The 22426-nt window shown below is 46.1% G+C and overlaps 1 protein-coding gene across 3 annotated transcripts in view; it reads left to right on the top strand.

The window, feature by feature from the left end:
- LOC119973426 (tyrosine-protein phosphatase non-receptor type 14-like) overlaps nt 1–22426 on the top strand; it is a 332770-nt gene that overhangs the window by 228501 nt on the left and 81843 nt on the right. For all 3 annotated transcript variants that reach the window (XM_038811552.1, XM_038811532.1, XM_038811542.1), the window contains exons 4-5: nt 3030–3127; nt 12550–12617. In XM_038811552.1, coding sequence (XP_038667480.1) covers nt 3030–3127; nt 12550–12617 — 166 coding nt within the window. The remainder of the gene's footprint in view (nt 1–3029; nt 3128–12549; nt 12618–22426) is intronic.

Below are 22426 nucleotides of genomic sequence, written 5' to 3'. Positions count from 1 at the left end.
CACATGGACTGCTTCAGTTCAAGAAGGCAGCTCACCACCATTTTCCCAGGATAATTCAGGACGGGCAACAGAAATTCTGTCCTAGCCAGCGATGCCCACATCCCGTAAAATAATGGGAGTAAAATAAACATCAGAAAATATGATTATTCATATCAGCCAATCCTGATGAAATGTCATCTCAACTTGAAATGTTAACTCTATTTCTCTCCACAGGTGCTGAGTGCTTCCAACATTTTTTTGCTTTTATTTTAGATTTCGAACATCCACAGTGTTTTGCTTTCATTCAATTCAATTCAGACTTTAATTCTGGAGTGTTCCTCTCCATGTTGAAATTTCCATTGTCCTCTAATAGTTGCAGTGTACAGTCGCAAAGAAATATTATGTTCAGAATGTGTAAATTAAAAATGCATCCTTAAGTGAGCCTACTATATCTGAGCATTTGATTTTAACAGACCAGCTTCCAATTCTGGTGAAAGAGTTGTTTGCTTGACTTTGTTGAAAGGTCAAATTGCTATTCAATCTGAAAAATGTAAGAAATGCTCTGTTTACTAGTCAAAAAAAGGTCCAACAATGGAGGTGCACAAGTCTCTTTCTGTAAGATCCGAAGGTTCAATGATACAATGTTTGTTCAGTAGTGAATAAATAACTCCTCAAAAATACCCATTTGAATTGTGAGAAATTCCAAACCATAATGTATCTTCACAACAAAAGTTTATGTGAACAGCTGCTTTGTGTATGCTGACTTACACCCTTTGTTACTTCTTGGAAGTTGTCTCCTTTAGTCACTGAATTGCTTTTGAAAGTGTGAATACCGACTTTTCACTGCTCAAAAGCAATTTTTTAGCTAAATGATCCAGAAGCAAAGTACTCTGAAACTCATATTTTCATCCCTGCCGCAGAAACCTGTGGTAATCCCCGAGTTATCATTTGCAATGTCTATTAACACATTTTGATTCAAACCCCTCATTTGCAACCTCAACTCACTCCATTGCCATGTCACTCTTTACTTCTCAGCCCTTCCTGCTTGCATGTTCCATTCTTACAAATCTGCTTTGCAGTGTGTCCCCCACTCTTGGCATCAGTGGAAGTGCCTTCAGGCATTCTGACCCCACATTCTGTAACTGTTTCCCTAAACCTCTTTACCTTACTGCTTTCCCTCACAAATGAAAACACCCCCTTAAAAAAAACAATCTCTTCCACAGTGGCTTTGGACAGGATGAGGTCATGATGTTTTGTTTAACTTTTTTATAATAAACTTGGGGACTGATGCATGACATTTCCAGCTGTAATATAATATCCTGTTGTAAGGTTTACATGAGAGGACAAACTGCTCATTTTCTATTAATTTCTGATTGTTCTGAAAATACAGTTCAAGGTTGACTATAAACTGCAAAAGAGTATTTTCATTAACTGGGAAGATACTGAACCTGCATAACCAAGACATTAATTTCAGAAAGTGAAAAGCAGCCTTGTGTTTGCATCACATGGACTGATAATTCTGCAACTTAGCAGCATTGTTGGAAAAGTTAATGCAGCAGTGGCAGGTTGTAGTATGTGGGGTAACTGTTGGTGACAACAATCTATGTAAGCACATTTCCACAGTGGAGGTATTGTTCAGCTATAACGTGGTAAACATGTTGTAGCAAAGTGGTGGCACAATGCATGGTCTGGGCAAGCAACTGTCAACATCCACATATATGTGTGCAAATGGTCTCACTGTAAAACCTGACCTCTGGTTATACTTCAGGTACTTACATCACCTCTTGGAAAAAATGTCCTCTTTGCTCTTGTTTTACGATCTATTTACTAGTAAATATTTATTGACAGCTGGGTCCCATTTGTTTATTCAGCTTTGGCATTGACCATTTACATTAATGTTCCAAAAGCACCACTTACATCTTTTTCCCTAGTGTTTCTTCCATTTTATGCCATATTCTTCAGAAGACCAGTGGTGAGACAAATAACTATCTGCTATCTCAACCAAGTGACAGTTCCTCAGGCCTTAGTCCAGACAGGAAATACAATCATAATACTGCGACTACTGGAGATCTCCAATAAAAACCAAAAGTGTGGGGAAACTCTTTTTCTCATTCATTTTTTTCATTTCAAACTCCGCTTTGTGAAAGGCGCTCTTAGAGCCTCCTGGACTCAACATTGAGTTCAACAACTTCAGACCATGAACCCTGTCCTGCGTTTTGATTTCTCTTCCCCACCCATGTGCCAGTCTGTGCCATGTTCCCATTTAATTGCTTTCAGGCAGAGCTGACCTTTATTCTGCCATTAACACCTGCTCTGGACCACTGTCTTGTTTCTTTATTACTGCAATAAGTACTCTATTTGCCTTTTGTTCCATGGCAACTTTGTCATTTAGTCTCCCCACCCTCTAATCTGCCCCTGACCATCCCTTTTGATCCACCTGATCCTCCCCCTTTATCAACGGCATACAATCCATCACATTTCTACTCCCCTCAGTTCTGAAGAAGAACTATATTGGACTCAATGGTAACTCGGTTTCCCTCTCCACAGATGGTGCCTGATGTGTTGAGCTTTTTCCAGCACTTGTGAGGTTTTTCATTAAGAAATACCATTTAGTTGCATGGGATGAGGTTGAACGTTAACTCTGAGCCACATCTTCCCCATGCCATCCATTTATATAACACACATATGTTCCTACAAAGCCTGAGAGTTCAGGAGCTTTTCTTTGCCCTCCTTTCCAAGTCCAGTGGCACTGGCCAATTGTACAGGCAAACAAGATGAGGCCCGTTTTGCAGAATAATTCTGAGATCAAAAGTATCTTCATGGTTCCATTTCCTTGCACTGAACCACAGGGAAAGTCTTAAATACTAGCAGTTTATTCTTTGCTGTCACTTTGCCTTTTTATTGCTGACTTGTTGGTCTATAAAACTAATTTTTGTCCAGGGCAATGTACACATTCTTGGGTTACTAGTATTTAGAAAAATGTACTTATTCAATTTCTTAAATCAGATGGATCAGAACCACTTGACAATGCTGTTCTGTACTCATTTCAGGTATCAGTATTACCTTCAAGTAAAGAAAGATGTGCTTGATGGACGGCTTCCTTGTACATTGGAGCAAGGCATCAGGCTAGCTGGTTTAGCTGTGCAAGGTAAGGGTATAATTGCAGAATCCTTATGGTTGTACTGCTCTCAGAAGCTATTGCCCTTGTTTTTACCCTAGATTTTACACATGCAGCAACATAAGTTTGACCTGAATATTTTGTAATGTAGCCGCTGAATCCTCCTATGATTCAGCTGCATCGTCTCTGAAACCAATTGAGGTGATGACCAGCCAGTAGAATAGTACGTGCTCCCTCATAAAAACTGGAACTGACACAATCGGCGGGATTCTCCCAACGGGAGTCTTAAGTACCACACTGCAGTAAAAACCAGAGTGTTTTACTCCGGCGTCGGCGCCCGTTCTCAGACCCCTATTCTCCACCTTCCGTGGGGCTAGCAGGGGCGTCGCGCGATTTACGGGGGCAGGGCCTCGGCGTGGCGTCAGAGACACGGCGACGTGTAAAAGATGTGCCGCCTTGGGTCCTGCACATGCGCAGTTGGGCCGGCGCCAACTAGTGGCACCAGTGCCAACCGACGCATGCGCGGTAACCTCGCGGAGCACTCCGGCCCCTCGCCAACATGGCGCCGGGGTTCTGGGTCCGGTCACGCAAGGAAGTAGGCCCGGGGTGGGTGGGTGGTGGTTGTTGGGGGGGGGGAAGAGAAGCTGGCCCGCCGATCGGTGAGCCCTGATCGCGGGCCAGACTCCATCGGAGCCCCCCCCCCCCCCCCCCCACAGGCCGACCCCCCAAGCTTTCACGACGATTACCCGCCGGCAGCGACCAGGTATGGACGGTGCCGGCGGGCATGTCATTTTTTTTCATCGGCCCATCCGGGCCAGAGAATCGCCGCTCGCCGTTTGCAGGGTGGGGGGGGGGGGGGGGGGGGGTGGGTACCCATTTTTGCCAACCAGCCAACCTTCAGGATCCGCGTCAAACGACCTTCTCGACACACGCCACGTTCGCTTGGTCCTCACAATCTCACTTTAATCAGGTTCAAAGGAGGAGAGAGCAATGCGCATATCAGGTTCAGGCTCGGCCTGTTCCTTTGTGCCATCTTCATTTTTATGAAAACAGAAAATCCAGCCTCTCGCATGTAGGTCGTCGTGAAGGGCAATAGCAACAAAATGCATGTTTTACTCAGCACTAGATACTCCTGGGAGATGCTACACCAGAATGCTGCGAGCCGCATAGGCTTTTGGCATGTTTTTAATGTTGCGTTACAGGTCGGTTACACCAGTGTAACTTGGAGCCAGCTCTTAAGTTAATAACGGACTCTGGTGTCTCAACCTCAAAAGGAATTTTTCACCCATCGTTTCTCTTTCAAAACCTGAAACTTCTCCTCTCATTTGCCAGTACTTCCCTGCATACAACACAAATGGGCTTTGCAACCTTACTTGCATTGGCACAATTGACAAAACCATAACTCAAGAAATCACATTTATGCTGCTTTGTTCTCGAGTCAAGTTTCTTCTTTGCAGGCTGTTAACCAGAGGCCCTGGAACTCTGTACAGAGCTAACACGAGCACTGCTCTGTCTTTTCCCGGGCTCTCCTGTGCAGCTCTCTCCAACAGATTCTGTTGCAAGATGCTATCCAATAGGTAAATTGACTATTTGAGTCTCTGGCCATCTCTTATTTTTAGGAAAACCATTCATCGTCACAGTCCTCATGTCTTGCTTGTCAGCAACTGGAAAATGGAAGCAACAGTGCTCCGTGATTTGGTGCCAAAAGCAGGTATCTGGAGGGCGTTTGATATCGATTATGCATGCGGGGCACATGACCTGCTCACTGCTGCCACATTTGGCTGGTACACTCTACACCGCCTCATTTATTTTCATTTAAAAGGCCGCCACAGCCAGTATTCTCAATGTAATAGCCGGTAGTGGCCATTGGATGCTTCTCCCGTGATTGGGACCACCGCAGGAACGGCGCAACCGATTGTTCCATGACTCTCCTGACAACGATTGTGGCTCATACTTTGAAAAGCCATGCTTTCTGGGACTTTGATGTCCATCACCAAGAGTGGCTTGGTAGCACTACTACTGACTAAACTGGCCAAGTCTTAAAGGACATAGCTGCTAGACTGGGTCTGCTTCAGGTGGTGAGGGAACCAACAAGAAGGAAAAGCATACTTTAAAAAAAAAAAAATTTACAGTGCCCAATTCATCTTTTCCAATTAAGGGGCAAGTTAGTGTGGCCAATCCACCTACCCTGGACATCTTTGGGTTGTGGGGGCAAAACCCACGCAAACACGGGGAGAATTTGAAAACTCCACACGGCCAGTGACCCAAAGCCGGGATCGAACCTGGGACCTTGGCGCCGTGAGGCAGCAGTGCTAACCACTGCACCTCCGTGCCACCGCAGGAAAAACATACTTGACCTCCTCCTCACCAATTGGCCTGCCATAGATGGTATGTCCATGACCTTGTCAGTTGTAGGGATCACCGCACAGTCTTTGTGGAGGTGGAAGTCCTGTCTTCACATTGAAGATACCCTGCATGGTGCTATTTGGCACTAATACAATGCTTAATGGGATATATTTCGAACAAAAGATAAAAGCAAATTTCTGTGGATGCTGGAAAATCCTAGACAATCACAGCAGGTCGGGGCTTTGATAAAGAATCATCCAGATTCCAAATGTTAGCTCCCTTCACTCCACAGATGCTATCAGACCTGCTGTAATTGTCCTAGATTTTGAACAGACCTCGTAACTCAAGACTGAGTATCAAGGAAGCGCTATGGGTTATCAGCAGCAGCACAATTGAACTCAACCACAATCAGTAACCTATAGGTCCAGAATATCCCCTCTCTCCGTTATCACCAAACCAGTAAATCAACCTTGGTTCTGTGAAGAGTGCAGGAGGGCATGCCAGGAGCAATATCAGGCATGCCTAAAAAAAGGTATCTACTTCGTGACACAACACAGGACTAATTACATGCCAATTAGCATAAGCAGCAAGTGATAGACAGAGCTAAGCGATTCCACAACAAATAGATCAGAACCAAGCTCTTGCAGTCCTGCCACGTCCAGCTGTGAATGATAGTGGGCAATTAAACAACTCACTGGAGGAGGAGTCTCCATAAATATCCCCATCCTCAATGATGGAAGAGCCCAGCACATCAGTGCAAAAGATAAGGATGAAGCATTCGCAACAATATTCAGCCAGAAATGCTGAGTGGATGATACATCTCGGTCTCCTCTGAGGTCCACAGCATCACAGATGTCAGTCTTCAGCCAATACGATTCACTGCACGTGATATGAAGAAATGGTTGTAAGTACTGAAAAGGCTATGGACCCTGACAATATTCCGGCAATAGTCCTGAAGATTTGTGCTCTGAACTTTCCATGCCCCTAGCCAAGCTGTTCCAGTAGACCACCAACACTGACTTCTACCCAACAATGTGGAAAATTGCCCAGATAGGTTTTGCACACAAAAGAAATGCTGCACAAATCCAACTCAGCCAATACCACCCCATCATTCTACTGTAAGGTAATGGAAGGTGTCATTGACCGTGATATCAAACAGCACTTGCTTTGCGATGACCTGCTCAGTTTGGGTTCCGCCAGGGTCATTCAGCTCTAAACCTCTGCAGCCTTGGTTCAAACATGGACCAAACTGCTAAATTCCAGAGTTGAGGTGAGAGTGATTGACATCAAGGCAGCATTTGACTGAGTGTGGCATTAGCTAAACTGGAGTCAATGGGAATCGGGGGGAGGGAAATCTTTGCTGGTTGGAGTCATACATAGCACAAAAAGAAAATAATTGTGCTTGTTGGAGTTCAGTCATTGCAGCGCAGGACATCACTGCAGGAGTTCCTCATGGTTCACTGCAGGAGTTCCTCAGGATAGATGCTTCATCAATGACTTTCTTTCGATCATAAGGTCAGAAGTGGGAATGTTCGCTGATGATTGCACACTGTTCAGCACCATTCGTGACTCCTCAGATGCAGAAGCAGTCCATGTCTTGTTGGACCCGGATAATATCCAGACTTGGGACAACAAGTGGAGACAAGTAACATTTGTGCCACATGCTAGGCAATGAACATCTCCAACAAGAAGTAATATAACCATCATCCCATGACATTCCAACTTTACCCACTATCAGCATCTGGGGGGGGGGGGGGGGGGGGGGGGGGGGGGGGGGGAGAGTTACCATTGACTAGAAACCAAATTGGAATTATCTTTGGCTAAAGAAACAACTTGTTATTCCAAGCTCATGAGATGGGACATGTGAATAAGCAGAACAGTGTTTATACATTTGCATATTTTTATCTTGACCACAGCAAGCAGCTGAACCTTTTGTATTTATAAGTACCCTACATTTTGTGGCATGAGATCCAATTGCAGTGAAAGGGCTTCCTGGCACTTACAAGTGTGAAGCTGTTATATAGGTGTGAACAGACTCAGGAATGTGTACTGCAGCTGTGTTGAGTCTCAGAGAATTTAAGGATTTGGTTTATTGGTTGTGGAACAAGAGTTGTATTTGTTAAGATGGTTTATATGAGACTATTTTACAGGATTGATTTGAAGATGTGTTAAGTTGTAATGTTGGCGAGCAGTAATAAACCAGTTTTAGCTTCAATATGTTTAAACATTTAAAGTTTACAAGTGTTGTCGTATAAAATTGATGGACAAGCTGCTGGAATAGCATTTTCCATGCTAGAAAATGACAGCATTTTCGCCATGTGCATTAACCTTAGTAGAAAGCACAAATCTTAATGGAAGACATCTTAATGTGGGTAAATGTACTTCGGGCATATAATTACTTTACAAACAGCTACCATCATTCAGTGCAAACCTTTGCACTCTTTTTCACCAAAGTTTGGAATTCTAACATGAATTTATCAGGCACAGTACATCTTAATCAAGCTTCTACATTTTTGCCCAGCAGTTGTGAGCAGTACTTTGACTTAATCAGAGTGAGTGCTAAGCATGTTGACTTGCATGAGCCACACAGCTTTGTCCCTGTTCCTTTATCTAGATGCAGTTGCATGTGCTGAAATCCTTTGCCTTGATTTTTGCTCATTATCAGCAGGATTTGCTTTCCACCGCTGCCTAGCGCGGTTATTCCAATTAGCTGAGCTGATCCCGGTGACTCTGCCCCTCTCTAAACAATGTTGCAGGTATTTCTATGGTTTGTTTTCAGTTGTCAACAGCTCGCACAATGCTCATCTTGCTACTCGTTGACAAATACACAAAAACACAGTGCACAGGCTGTGCAAATGCAATTATGGATATCATATGCCTCATGACCATGTATATTACTCATTTTTCATTTGTTATGCCAAAATGCACTGTACCTGTTTCGGAAGCATTGGACATCACAGTGTAATGTGGGATGTATCAACATACCAATTGACCACCGTACACATTTTAGAAGCAATGAACATCACAATGTGAAATGGGATGTGTAAAAAAACAGCTTTGATAAAATGTACTCCATTGATAAATTTCTTAGTTAAGTAAAGGTTGGGGCTGAAAGCTAATAAAAGTGTCAATCACCTAGGCTCTTTGAAGTTTCAAAAATCAAAATCCACAGGCACTTGAATCCACATGACTTGCATCACTAACCATTGTGAAATTGGCAGAGGTCAGAGATCCTGAGCTGTCAATCAAACAATGTTTCCATGGAAAGCAGGTGTTCTCTTATTCAAACAGATGTCTGAGCTCTCAGCCCAGTGTACATATTTAACTGCAACCTAGCCAGGCAAGGTGGAAGAAGGGAATAACAAAGGAGCGCTATCATTCCTTACACTTTCAGCCATCACTCAGACATCAATATTGCCCATGCTTTCGGGGATGACGTAGGGCCAGGACCTTCACATGGTGCGACACTGGCATGAATGGCCTTCAGGTAGGGCAGGGAACAAGGGTCGTACGGGTGCCAGTTTGCTGGAGGGCAAGGTCACATGCAAATTTTGCTGCAGGGGACGCAGGCGCGGTGTTTGATAGGACTGGTTACAGAAGAAGGTTGTTGCCTATACACAATGTAATACTTGGTCCAGCCCATGCCCAAAACCCTATGGTCAGTGTCAAGGTACATAGTAGAGTCTGGAAGCAATTTGGTGCAGGACTGTGCACAGAGCTTCTGGTTCATCCTTTCCAATGTGAAACGTGGTGACCAACCCCATTAGACCACTTGTAGACTAGCTGCGGTCCAATGCCTCAGCTTTCAGTGCAGCGCTGCCATAAACCATCAAAATCTGGGTGTTGCTGTGGACGCTCAGATGGCAGTCATGTAAAGTTAGGCTTCTTCTCTGGAAGCTCAGCTGGTCTAAAATAAGTCATTTTCTGCTGCATTATACCATTGCAGCTGATACCATTGGTGCAACAGCAGATCATCAATCCAGTCCCCAACAGATCGGTAAATTGCTGAGGCTCCAACCGGGGTTGGGGGTGCAAACCTGCTGTCCTCATCCTCCCATCACTGTCGCACTACCAATACTCTTTCTATTGTCTATCAGCTAGCCCACACTGCTGCTGCAATGGCGCAGTCTGAAGACTGGGCCCAAAGCTGCCCTGGGTCATCCTCCAAGGCCTCGTCTGCAGTCTTCTCCACTGAAAATCCACAGTCTTGCACCAGCCATGCTGCAGTCACTGTACTAGAGCAGAAAAAGACATCGAAGACGGGCATTATGGGGATGCACGTGGGCGATCAATTGCCATATTGCATAAAAACATCATGGTGTGATTTATACGTTTGGTTTGGACTGTTTATTTTGTGATGGGTTCACCTTTGTTTAATGGCTCGTTAGATGCGGTGATAGGGAGAAAGTGAGGGTGTGAGACTGTTGGCGAACACAGAGCTGCGGTAGTGTTTACTGATATTTCACTCTAAATCAATCATAGATAGCGCAGCCCAGCCAGAAAGAGGTGTATTGGATGCTTGCATCCTCGCCACCGTCTTCCTCTGCTTCCTTCTTCCTCCATTCCTTGCTCTCTATTTCCTCCTTTTCCTCCTCAGCTGGTGACAAAGAATGGTTGTACAACATACAGGAAACCACTGTAGATCTTAAGACACAAACAGTCCATCCAGCAGAAGCATTCATTAAAAACTGGTAGCCCATAACTATTGGTCTGCTTTATTACATTTTATCTGTCAGCATGGCTTTCATTCCATGCATGCTGCCCATATGTGTACACCCCTGTCATGCGCCACATGGTCAAAATATAGTCCAGTAGCCATCCTTTGCAGAAGCTTTCAACCTGCAGAAAACCATGTGCTCACTCCCCTTGCTGCATTCTGGCAATAACAAATGAAATAAATTCAGCTGTCTTAGAATATAGGGGCAGCACGGTAGCACAGTGGTTAGCACAATTGCTTCACAGCTCCAGGGTCCCAGGTTCCATTCCGGCTTGGGTCACTGTCTGTGCGGAGTCTGCACATCCTCCCCGTGTGTGCGTGGGTTTCGTCCGGGTGCTCCGGTTTCCTCCCACAGTCCAAAGATGTGCAGGTTAGGTGGATTGGCCATGATAAATTGCCCTTAGTGTCCAAAATTGCCCTTAGTGTTGGGTGGGGTTACTGGGTTATGGGGATAGGGTGGAGGTGTTGACCTTGGGTATGGTGCTCTTTCCATGAGCCAGTACGGACTCGATAGGCCGAATGGCCTCCTTCTGCACTGTAAATTCTATGATATGATAATATAGAGTCCCCTTGACTTCTCTTATGAAATACGAGTTGCTGCGGTTCAAGAGGACAGTTCACCACCACATTCTCAAAGGCACTTGGGGAACAGCAATAAATGCTGGCCGAGTCAGTGACACCCACGACCTATTAAATGAATAATTTAAAAAAAAACTGTCATCAGCTATAACTGGAAGAAGCCTGACTCAAAGGTTCATGGCCATCGTTACTTCATAGCCACCGACAGTACCATTTCTACCCTGCTCTGAGGCAGTTGTGGCTGTGGCAAGTGACAAGTTTCAGTGAAGAGACCTTTAGTGAGGCAGAGCCATTTAATACCCTGGGCGGGATTCTCCGGTCGCCGGCGCCAAAAACGCGTTTGGTGATCCACCAGAGAATGGCTGATTCTGACAAAATCGGGGGTGGCGCCGCTTTCGCGATGCTCCACCCCGTCCATAGCGGCGTACTCTGCGAGTACGCCGCATATCGTACCGACGGCCTCAGGCACCTCCCGATGCTCCGACCCCGACCGGCCGAGTTCCCGACGGCGTCGGTCGCGTGTGCTATCATGTGTCGGGAATTCGCCGTGGCGGCTGCGGACTCAGTCCAGCGCCGCCACAATCGGGGGAGGCCTGATCCGTGGGCAGGGGGGATTTTGTCAGAGCTGAGGTCACTGTTGGGGTGTGGTCCAGGGTGTGTGGGCTGGCCCAAGGGATGGCACTATTTTGCAGGCCGGGTCCGTGAACGGCTGGTGCCATGTTACGTTGCTGCGAGCCCCCAGCCAAACGGAGGATTGGTGGCCGTTTTACGCCAAATTTTCGGTCATAAAATGCTATCGTTCCCATGCCGGCTTGAGGGCATAGCCTCAGAATCGGAGAATCCAGCTCATTATTCCTAATAAGGGTTCAGGTAGGAGAATTGCGCCCTGAATAGCTTGGGATTGTGGCTTCCTGCTGAGAAATCTTTGCCAATGTCTCCCCTTCTCCTCCTCCTCTGTCCAGCAGCTTGTCCTGGTTCTGTGTCGCCTTTACTCATTTTCACTGTCGTGCTGTCCCAAGGGAGATGCATACTACTTCAACAATATAAAAGCATACTACTGCACCCAAGTCTGGAAGCAAATAGTTTAAGCAGAACTCTTAATATCGGAATAAAGTCCAGTAGCATATCCCACACCACTCCCTGCAAACCTAAAACAGAAAATTGACTGTGAAAACCATCAGACACTTCTGCAAGAGCCAGAAAGAAAATACAATCAGCAACTCAAATTAAAGCAGTTCTAGATATTTTTAACTAGTACAGATTGGAAGGATTTCCTGCTGCTGACCGTGTGAGGTTAAGATAGTGTGTTAGCCAGAGCATTAACTTCAAATTTATTGTACTGGCGCCAAATCAGCCTAACATGCTGATTGTCATCACAATTACCCTACTCTGCATATTTCTGGCAGACGCTCCCTTCACACACGCTAATGCTCTAACCAGAATGCTGTCTGGCACAGGTAAGCCCAAACATGCTCACCAGGGTGCCAGTTTGGAGTCAAAGTGCTGAAAATCCAGGGTTGCACTTTAGCATCTTACACTGGTCATTCTTAAATGTGAAAAACTTCTACACACATGCGGTTTAGAGCGAAACTAAATTGTGATCCCTTCTGATTTTTTTAATTGTTAATTTTCCTGAGCCCAGGGACAGTTAGGTCAAATCTATTACAAAATGGCTTGCACTTTCACATCCTTTTTAATATTTACAATGTTTTATTAATTGTGCCTACATACACCATAACTTGGTTGTGCTATGTTTTAAGGTTTAATTCAATGAGAATAATTATGGCCAACCTGTTCTCTTTCTTCGCAGCTGATTTTGGAGATTATGGACAGTATGAGTCCCAGGATTTCCTCAGAGAATATGTTTTGTTCCCAATGGTAAGTGAAATGATAATAGGCCATTTGAAAGAGATTGGTGGCAGATTGTATTGCTCAAAAATTCTGGATTCTGTGCAAAAATATTTTTAAGTCTACAGTTTGTAACCTTCCCTGAATGATTATAAAATTAGACAATGCAATATGGGCCCATAAAGACTCACTTCTGATTGGACATTCTCCAAGAGTTTCATCACATGATCTCCAACCACTTTGCCCAGTCAAACAGTCTTTTTATCCCCATTATCAGTATTGTTATGACTAGTAAATGAAAGATTTTCACAGGATCTGGAGGGGAAAAAAAGCATTCTGCTGGGAGGCTTGCTGCACTGTCCAGGAGATTAATTTTTAATTCCAAAAGACCTGACCCCAGGGTAATCCTGATGCGCTAGCAACCCTAGACTTTTGTCGGAATTATGGTGTGCACCGGTTGTTCAGAGCTAGGATTCCTCTATTATACCCGCATCATTATAGTTTAAAAAAAAAATTAGAGTACCCAACTCATTATTTCAAATTAAGGGGCAATTTAGCATGGCCAATCCACCTACTCTGCACAACTTTGGGTTGTGGGGGCAAAACCCATGTGAAATACGGGGATAATGTGCAAACTCCACATGGACAGTGACCCAGAGCCGGGATCGAAACTGGGACCTCAGTGGCGTGAGGCAGCAGTGCTAACCACTGCGCCACCATGCTGCCTCCCCATCATTAAAGTTTTTAATAAATTTAGAGTCCTCAATTTATTTTTTCCAATTAAGGGGCAATTTAGCGTAATCAATCCACCTAGCCTGCACATCTTTGTGTTATGGGGCCGAAGCCCACGCAACCACGGGGAGAATGTGCAAACTCCACACAGACAGTGACCCAGAGCCTGGATCGAACCTGGGACCTTGGCGCTGTGTGGCTGCAGGGCTAACCCACTGCACCACCATGCTGCCCTCCCATCATTATAGTTAATAGTCAAGTCTTGAAGTACTAGAAGCATGAATGAGGTTTTCACCAGCAGATTAGCTGGGGTAGGGAGGAGTAGGCTGATGGATGGAGGTGGAATTAAGTGATCTTGGTGAAGGCCCAGATATGTGCTTGGGTCAAATATGAGACCAGGGTTGCAAATAGTTAAGTGGCTGAAAAGGGCTGTGAGGAGGGTGAAAGTGGTAAACAATATCCTAAAAGACATATTTGCCGGAATTCTCCGACCATTGCTATTCCCTTTTCCCATTGGCAGCGCACCCCTGCCCGCAGGTTTCCCGATGGCGTGGGGTGACTTCAATAGGAAATGCCATTGACAAGCGGCGGGAAGAGAGAATCCCGCCACACTGCGGAGAAACACGCGACCGGGGGCTCGGAGAATCCCACCCATTATATGACTGTGACAGTGGTAAACTGCACCTCCTCATCCTTTTTTTGGGAAATATTTTTCATAAAATTTTAAAACAATTTTAATGCAAAACCTACGAAAAGACAATAACAATTAAACAATAAAAGTCCCCTCCCCACATCCCAATTCCTTTACAACAGTAAAATTTAGCTACTAAGTACTGCTCCCCCCCCCCCCCCCCCCCCCCCCCCCCCCCCCCCATAACAGCTGACAGTGACCAGCTCTTTAAAGCGCAATATAAACGGCTGGCAACCATGGTAAAACCCTTCTACTGACCCTCTGATGGTAAAGTTAACTTTCTCGAGGTGTTAAAACTCCATCAAGTCACCCAGCCACGCTGAGGCACTTGAATTTGCCACCAATGGGCAGGCTCCAACCCAATGTTCAGGATTGTCGACATACTCTCAAAAAAGAACCTCCAGAAGTCCACGAGCTTTGAGCACGAGAAGAACATGTGCGCATGATGTGCCGGCCCCCCCCCCAGACACCGATCGCATCTATCCTCCACCCCTACAAAAAAAAACCAACTCATTCTAGCCTTTGTAAGGTGTGCTCGGAAAACCACTTTCAGCTGGATGAGACTCCGCCTTGCACAGGACAAAGTCGACTTCACTCTCCTCAGCACCTCACTGGAGGAAACCTCTTCCTCCAAGAGCAGACCCAGCTCCTCAACCCACTTTGCCTTCGTACCCTCAACAGAGCCTGTCCCCTCCCCTATCATCTGCTGATACCTGACATGCTGGCCACCTGCGAACCAGAGCAGGATAAGGTAGAAGGCTGTTTTATCAGAAAGGCTGAAAAGTACATTTAACCCAGTTACACACCTGGAGATACCTGAACCCATCAGTATCTGTGAGCCCAGATATTTCTTTCCATTCCCCTAAGCTAGAGAACTGATCTTCTAAAAATAAGTCTCCCACTTTCTCTGAACTTTTATTCTTCCATTCCCTAAATTTCACATCTGACCTAGCAGGTTCGAATAACTGATTCGCACAGACAGGGGTCAGCCTTGGAGCAGCCCTCAAGTTAAAATTATGGCAGAGTTGCTTTCAAATTTTTAACGTGGCTACTGCTACCAAGTAAGCCGAGTGTTTCTTTGGTACCAAGGGTAAGGGAACTGACACCAGCGCCGCTAGGCTTGCTTCCCTCACAGACTCTGCTTCACCCAAATCCAAAGCTCATCCGAATCTCCAAACCACTCCAGCAGCTTTCCAGCATGAGCTGCCGAATAATAGTAATGCAGGTTTGGCGAGGCCAAGTCCCCTAATTGTCTCTCTCCCTCTGGAGCAATGTCCTCCTGATCCTCAGGCTCTTACCCGTCCAAATAAACAGAGTCACTAAACGGTCAATCGCTCTGGGGGAAAAAAATCCTTGGGTCAGAATATCGGAAGGCACTAGAATAAGAATGAAAATCTCAGCAAGATGTCTGTTTTAACCGCTTGCATCCAGCCTGCCAGGGATAATGGGAGACCGTCCCATTTTTGCAAGTCCACTTTGACCCTTGCCACCAGATTCGTATAATTCAACTGTCGGAGTTTCCCCCAGTCCCTTGCTATCTGGACACTCAAGCACCAAAAGTGACTTCCAGTTCAGAACGGCACTCCCCTAACTACATTCCCCCCCCCCCCCCCCCCCCCCCCCCCCCCCCCCCCCCCCCCCCCCCCGCCCCAATCCATATTTGTCTTGTAACCAGAAAAGGCCCCAAAGCGCTGCAAGGTTTCCATCATGTTATCTATTGATGCCTCTGGATCTCTCGCATATAATAGTAAGTTGTCGATGTTCAGCGGGAACCTGTGTTTCACCCCACCTCTAACTATTCCGCCCCATGTATTTGAGGACCTTGGGGCTATCGCTACTGGCTCTTTGCAAACAGTAATGGTGACAACGGACATCACTGCCTGGTACCGGTACAGACGAAAGGGATTGGAGGTCACTTTGTTAATGGTGTTGCTAAATGTTGCTAAGTGTGCTTTACACTTAATTGCTCTGTTTAATCACCTTGCTCTAGAGTCGCCAGGTATCTTTATGATACCACCACGAGGTTCAAGTTCAAGTGCTGATCAATAACTCAATACACCAGTTAGTAAGGTTCAAATCAAAACACATTTATTATATACACAGTCAATCGCTACTCATGCATAAAATACTTTAATTTGGCTATTTTTAACACTAGCAGGCCAATACTTAGCTTTGGAAAAGGGAGGGCAGCACGGTGGCCTAGTGGTTAGCACAACCGCCTCACGGCGCCGAGGTCCCAGGTTCGATCCCGGCTCTGGGTCACTGTCCGTGTGGAGTTTGCACATTCTCCCCGTGTCTGCGTGGGTTTCGCCCCCACAACCCAAAAATGTGCAGAGTAGGTGGATTGGACACGCTAAATTGCCCCTTAATTGGCAAAAATAATTGGGTAATCTAAATTTATATTTAAAAAAAGCTTTGGAAAAGGGACCCACTCGGTCAGGGGAACAATTGGCCTCTCGTTCGATCCTGAGTCTGCAGGCTTCCAGCTGGTATGGACTAATGGTTAGGAGCGCCTATCTCGTAGACTGGACACTTACTTGGTTAGTGCAGCTGCTAGGCAAGTCTCTCCGAGTTGAGAGTCACGGTCAAGAGTTCTTTGAGAGCTGCCAAGAAGAACGAATTGAACTTGGGGACTCTACTTTATAGTCCCCAGGGGCTTCGCGCCCTTTTGGGCGGACCCCGTACCTGGTTACAAGTGATTGGACTGAGTTCTGATCACTTGGATCGATTTCTCCAATATTGGAACTGTTCCCTGATCGCTGTGCGGTTCCTAAGTGTCCGTAGGCCTTTCTTTGTTTTGGCTCCCGCTGGCGCCGAGGAGTCTGGCTTGGCCTCGATTATATTAACTGTTTCAATTGTTCCCGGGGATCGCTCATCAATATGTAGATGATCGTCAGTTTCAGTGCTGTCTGGGTTCTGCAAGTCCTAATATACAGGAAACTTTGCACCTGTTTGTTTTTCGGCCCTTGGCTGAATTTCCCTGCATTCTTAGCGAATCTCCATTTTAAAGTCGGGAAGTGGCCAACCCAGGTGGCAATGGAAACATTGGCAAATGGGGTCATATATAACAGCCACACCCATGCTACAAAGCATGGCCCAAATCCAAATTTTTCTAAAACCGCGAACAGATAATCCCTCTCTCCCCAGTCGAACATCTTCTCAGCATCACGAGTGAGATTATGATCTCCGGAACCTGACCCCCCCCCCCCCCCCCCCAAAAAAACTCGTTATTGCTAAAATTCTTGTCAGTTGTTAGCACTGTTGCTTCACAGCACCAGGGAACCAACTTCGATTCCTGGCTTTGGTCACTGTGCAGATCTGCACGTTCTCCCCATGTCTGTGTGGGTTTCCTCCGGGTGCTCCGCTTCCCTCCCACATGTCCAGAAAGACATGCTTGTTAGGTGAATTGGACATTCTGAATTCTCCTTCAGTGTACCCGAACAGGTGCCGGAGTGTGGCGACTTGGGGATTTTCACAGTAGCTTCATTGCAGTGTTAATGTAAGCCTACTTGTGAAATCGGACCTTTTTATTAATAAGGATCGCCATCCCCGGACCTTGTTATCAAATCCCGAAAGGAAAACTTTACTCACCTAAGCCTTCCAAAGCTGTGCCTGATCTCGCTCATGCACGTGGGTCTCCTGGAGGAATGTCCCATTGGCTCCCAAGTTCTTTAAATGAGTAAAGACTCATGCCCTTTTGACTCGAACCCTGCACATTCCAGGTGACCACCCATGTAGGGATCACTTACCACTCTCCCTCCCTCCCCTCCCCATAACCTTGAGTTAGTCATTATCACCGCAAAATATCATAGCTTCACCAATGATTACCAGGCCGCAGGCCCACCTAAGATGGCAACCCATCCCATCTTAATGGTGAGCAGAAAACAAAAACTGGTCACTGTCAGGTCCTTCTCCCCCTCCCCAAATCAACAGATAGCCTATCGTCTTTTCTAACTCCCTCCTCATCCCGCTCCCCTTCTAGACCCATTAGGCTTAACCAAACTAGCCCGATAAGTCGCAGTCCCATCCTCCACTTGACCAGTTAATTAACTAATTTTCCAGCACTAGTAAGGTTACCACCCCACCCCAGGTCCTACCTATTCCTTAACCATCACCTTCATATCTGTCCCAAGCACATTTCTACGCCCGATCCTCTTTCCAACCAATAATAAACAAAGGCCTTAAACTGAGGACAGATACCCCCATCCCCCAACAACTACTCAGCCCATAAAGAAGGAAAATCTTTAAAAACAGAACAGAGGAAATGACCTTGCCACCATTAACCCAACTCAATACCTCAATAACATGAACAATAAAAACAGTAAAATATCAATACCCCAACCGGCCAACCGTCGCCTGCATCCTTCAAGCCACGTCTAGACCACGATCTTTGATAAAGTCCTCCGCCTGCTTGGGGTTTTCAAAATAGAAATCATTTGAATCAAATGTGACCCTTAATATCGCTGGGTACACAACCCCAAATCAGACTCTTCGATTAAACAAGACTGTCTTCACCTTATTAAAGGCCGCCCGTCGTTTTGCCAGATCTGTACTAATGTCGTAGTAAATCCTTACCATGTTGCCTTCCCAGTTGATTTTCCGGACTTTCTTGGCCCATTTCAGGACCTGCTCCTTTCTCTGAAAACTATGAAACTGAATGATCACCACTCGAGGTTGCTCATAAGGCCCAGTGTGTCCTGTTGAACTCCAGCGCAGCAAATGCCTCATTGCCACTTACCTATTGGGAAAACTTTGCAGCAAAGTATTCGGTCAGCCTTGTGCCCTTGACTTCCTCGGGTAGACCCACCAGCCTCAGGGTTCATGTGCCTGGAGCTATTTTCGAAATCATGTGCACCTGCCCACATTAATTATTTTGCTCTGTTGCTCCCTTATTAAAGTTTCCTCCACCATGGCTTTAAATAAACCTTCAATTCCTGAAGCGCTTATCCATTTCTGCACCAAAGTTCATTAATTCTCTGGCTACCACTCCTGCCATCATGTCGAGGGTAATGGACATGACCGCCTCCTCCATTATCATTGATGCCTCGTTGCTCGGGCTCGATGTTTGTAATTTCACCTCTCCGCCCCTCTTCAATGTCGATTTTGACCGCACACATTGTGGTCAATTTCACTTAGGTTTTTTAAAAAATGATTGCGATGGACCAGATAAGCCCAAGTGCCAGAGCCTGGGTGGGAGCCACCCGAGATGCGGCTACTACTTCATGCCGCCCACCCCCTCATCCTTCTTGACCAGCGTGCAACCATTGACATAGTTGACCACATCACCCTCCTCCAGCGCCTCTCCACTGTTGTTCAGTTGGGTGAGACTGCTTTCGTCTGGTTCCACTCTCAGCTGTATCATTGTATTGAGATGGCCACTCTTCCTGCTCTCACAGCATTATCTCTATTATTCCCCCAACTATCTATCTCAGCCCCCTCAGCTGTCCAGCGACATCATCCAAAAGCACAGCATTTATTTTCAAAAACACGCTGACGCCATCTAACTCTAGTTCATCACCAACTCTCTCAACTTCTCCACTACTAATAAATTAACATTAATTGTGCAGTATTGGAGGAGCAGAAATGTCCTCCAATTAAATATTGGAAGGACTGAAACTGTTGTTCCCAGCACCCACTCCATCTCTCTTTCTGACAAACCTCGAGACTAAACCAGACTGTATAGATCATAGAATCTACAGTGCAGAAGGAGGCCAATCAGCCCATGGAAAGATCACCGTATCTAAGCCCACATCTCCACCCTATCCCCGTATCCCAGTAACCCCATCTAACCTTTTTTGACACCAAGGGCAATTTAGCATGGCCAATCCACCTAACCTGCACATCTTTGGACTGTGGGAGGAAACCAGAGCACCCGGAGGAAACCCAAGCAAACACGGGGAGAAAGTGCAGACTGCACACAGGCAGTGACCCAAGCTGGGAATCGAACCTGGGACCCTGGAGCTGTGAAGCAACTGTGCTAATCACTATGCTATGGTGCTACCTTGTATGCAGCCTTGTCGTCACATTTGACCATGAAATGAGTTTCCAAACAAACATTTGGGCCATTGCTAAAACTGCCTATTTCTATCTCTCTAACATTCCCTTATTTTGTGCCCTCCTCAGCTTATCTTTTTTATTTATTTGTGGGATGTGGGCATCACTGATCAGGCAGCTGAAGCCCTCGTTCATTCCCCTGCTAGTTCTTGTCTCGACTATGGCAATGCACTCCTGGCTGATGTCCCTTATTCTACCCGTTTATACTTATTACACATTCCCCATGGAATTACAGTCCTTTTAGCAAATAGTCTTCCGTTGCTCCCAGCTGCCAATGGGTTTTCATTTTGCTAAGTAGTAACTGCAAGTGATTGTCTCCAGCCGCTTTCGGAGTTCTTTCAATCCACCAGCAGTCCAGCCAGTTCCAATGATTATTCTTCCCCCTGGCCATACCAGGATCAATCTCTTGAAATCCTTGGATGGCTGAAGGATTCATCTCCTCTACTAGGCACCATCTCGTACCCCCATCTGATTTGTGTAACTCGCAAAGCCAAGTCAGTATCTCCTCTCTTACCAAATGCTTTTTGAAAATCCAAATATGTCCACTGGTTTCCTTCTATCTACCTTGATAGTTACAATCTTGAAAAAATTCTAACAGCCCTGGCAAACACTATTTCCCTTTCATTATTTCATTTTAACTCTGCCCAGTCAGATTATAATTTCCTTGTTGCCACATCCCTAATAATAAATTCTTAGCATTTGGCCTATGACTGATATCGGGCTTCTTGGCCTGTTGTTCCCCGTTTCCATTCTCCCTCCTTTCCCAAAGCCAAATTTTCCTAGGCTTCACTCTCCACCACTTTCCCCCACCATACCTTCTACAAACCTCCCATGCCCATTAACCCATCATCAACTATGCCAGAACTAATGAGCCTTATATGTCTTTGAAATGGTCATAAAACTGTTAATGAACAAACAGCCATTCAAAACTTCTTCAAAAGACCTTGGGCTGGATTCTCCCAAAATGGGGCTATGTCCCCACAGCGGTGTAAAAACGCTGGCGTTACACTTCGAAGATTCCTGAAGAAAGTTTGAGCCAATTCAATGCCCTGCAGGGGGCTAGCAGGGACCCAGAGTAATTGACACAGCTTTAGCTGCGGATACGGGCCCCTGTATTTCTAGTTTCGAGTCCGCGCATGCCAGGTGGCATCCTGCAGCGGCAGCGCTGAGCGGCATGGCAGACTCAGACCCGTAGGTGTCCCTGATTGACCAGGTGCCTGAAGATCCGACCGACCCGATCTGTCCCCCGGCAACCTATAAGGCCCTACCCCCGGTGTCCGACCCCCCTGGCCCCCACTGAGTCCGCAGCTGCCATGTGAGGTTCCCGAATGGCGATAGGTGGTTAGAACCACGCCATCGGGAACTCGGACGCTTGGGAGTGGAGGATCACTGGGCGGGCCTTTGGCAGTGGGCCCCCAGCCGCGTGGAGTACTCTGCAAAAACGCCAATTCTCGGGTCCCGGAGAACCGTCGGGCCTGATTTCGGCGCAAAATTTGATTCTCCGCCCTGGGGCCAAATGTGATATTGGCGCAGGGCTGCGGAGAATACAGCCCCATAATCCTCTTGGGAACTCTTAAAACTGTCAAACACACAGACAATCAAGCACCACTTGGAAAAAGCTTTAAATGGTCATAAAACTGTCAAAAAAACAAACCATTCCCAAGCGTTTTTAGAGATGCATACGCCTCTTCAGAGCTCATAAAACTGTCAATCAAACTACTGTTGACAGCTATATCAACAACCCAATTCAGCGGAATGCATTAGAGGGACTTAGAGCTCAGCCAAATATTCATTTAAAAAAAAATTTAGATTATCCAATTATTTTTTCCAATTAAGGGGCAATTTAGCGTGACCAATCCACCTACTCTGCACATTTTTGGGTTGTGGGGGCGAAACCGATGCAGACACGGGGAGAATGTGCAAACTCCACACGGACAGTGACCCAGAGCCGGGATCGAACCTGGGACCTCAGCGCGTGAGGCAGCTGTGCTAACCACTAGGCCACCCTGCTGCGCAACCAAACATTCATAATGAGATCTGCACAAAAGGGTCAAGAACAGAGCTTGATACATTAAAGCTTTTGAAGTAGTGGAATGGCTGGATATCATTTTTTTAAACGCATTTTATTCAAACTTGTATCAAAGTAGGTTACAGTAAATAAACACCTGGGAACCATTCTTCCCAACAATCAACTATATAGTTTGTAGATTTTTCCTCCATTTCCACCCCCCCCCCCCCCCCCCCCCCCCCTCAAACTCTCCTGGTGAGCCCCTTAACTCATACTTTATCTTCTCTAACCGCAGGAAGTCATACAGGTCATTGCTACCCCCGGTGACAATGCCGACCGCCACTCCAGCAAAAT

The sequence above is a fragment of the Scyliorhinus canicula genome, chromosome 1 (genome assembly GCF_902713615.1).
Source record: "Scyliorhinus canicula chromosome 1, sScyCan1.1, whole genome shotgun sequence".
NCBI lineage: Eukaryota > Metazoa > Chordata > Chondrichthyes > Carcharhiniformes > Scyliorhinidae > Scyliorhinus > Scyliorhinus canicula.
Note: the sequence above shows the minus strand (reverse complement) of the source record. Positions and strands in the feature narration are given on the sequence as shown.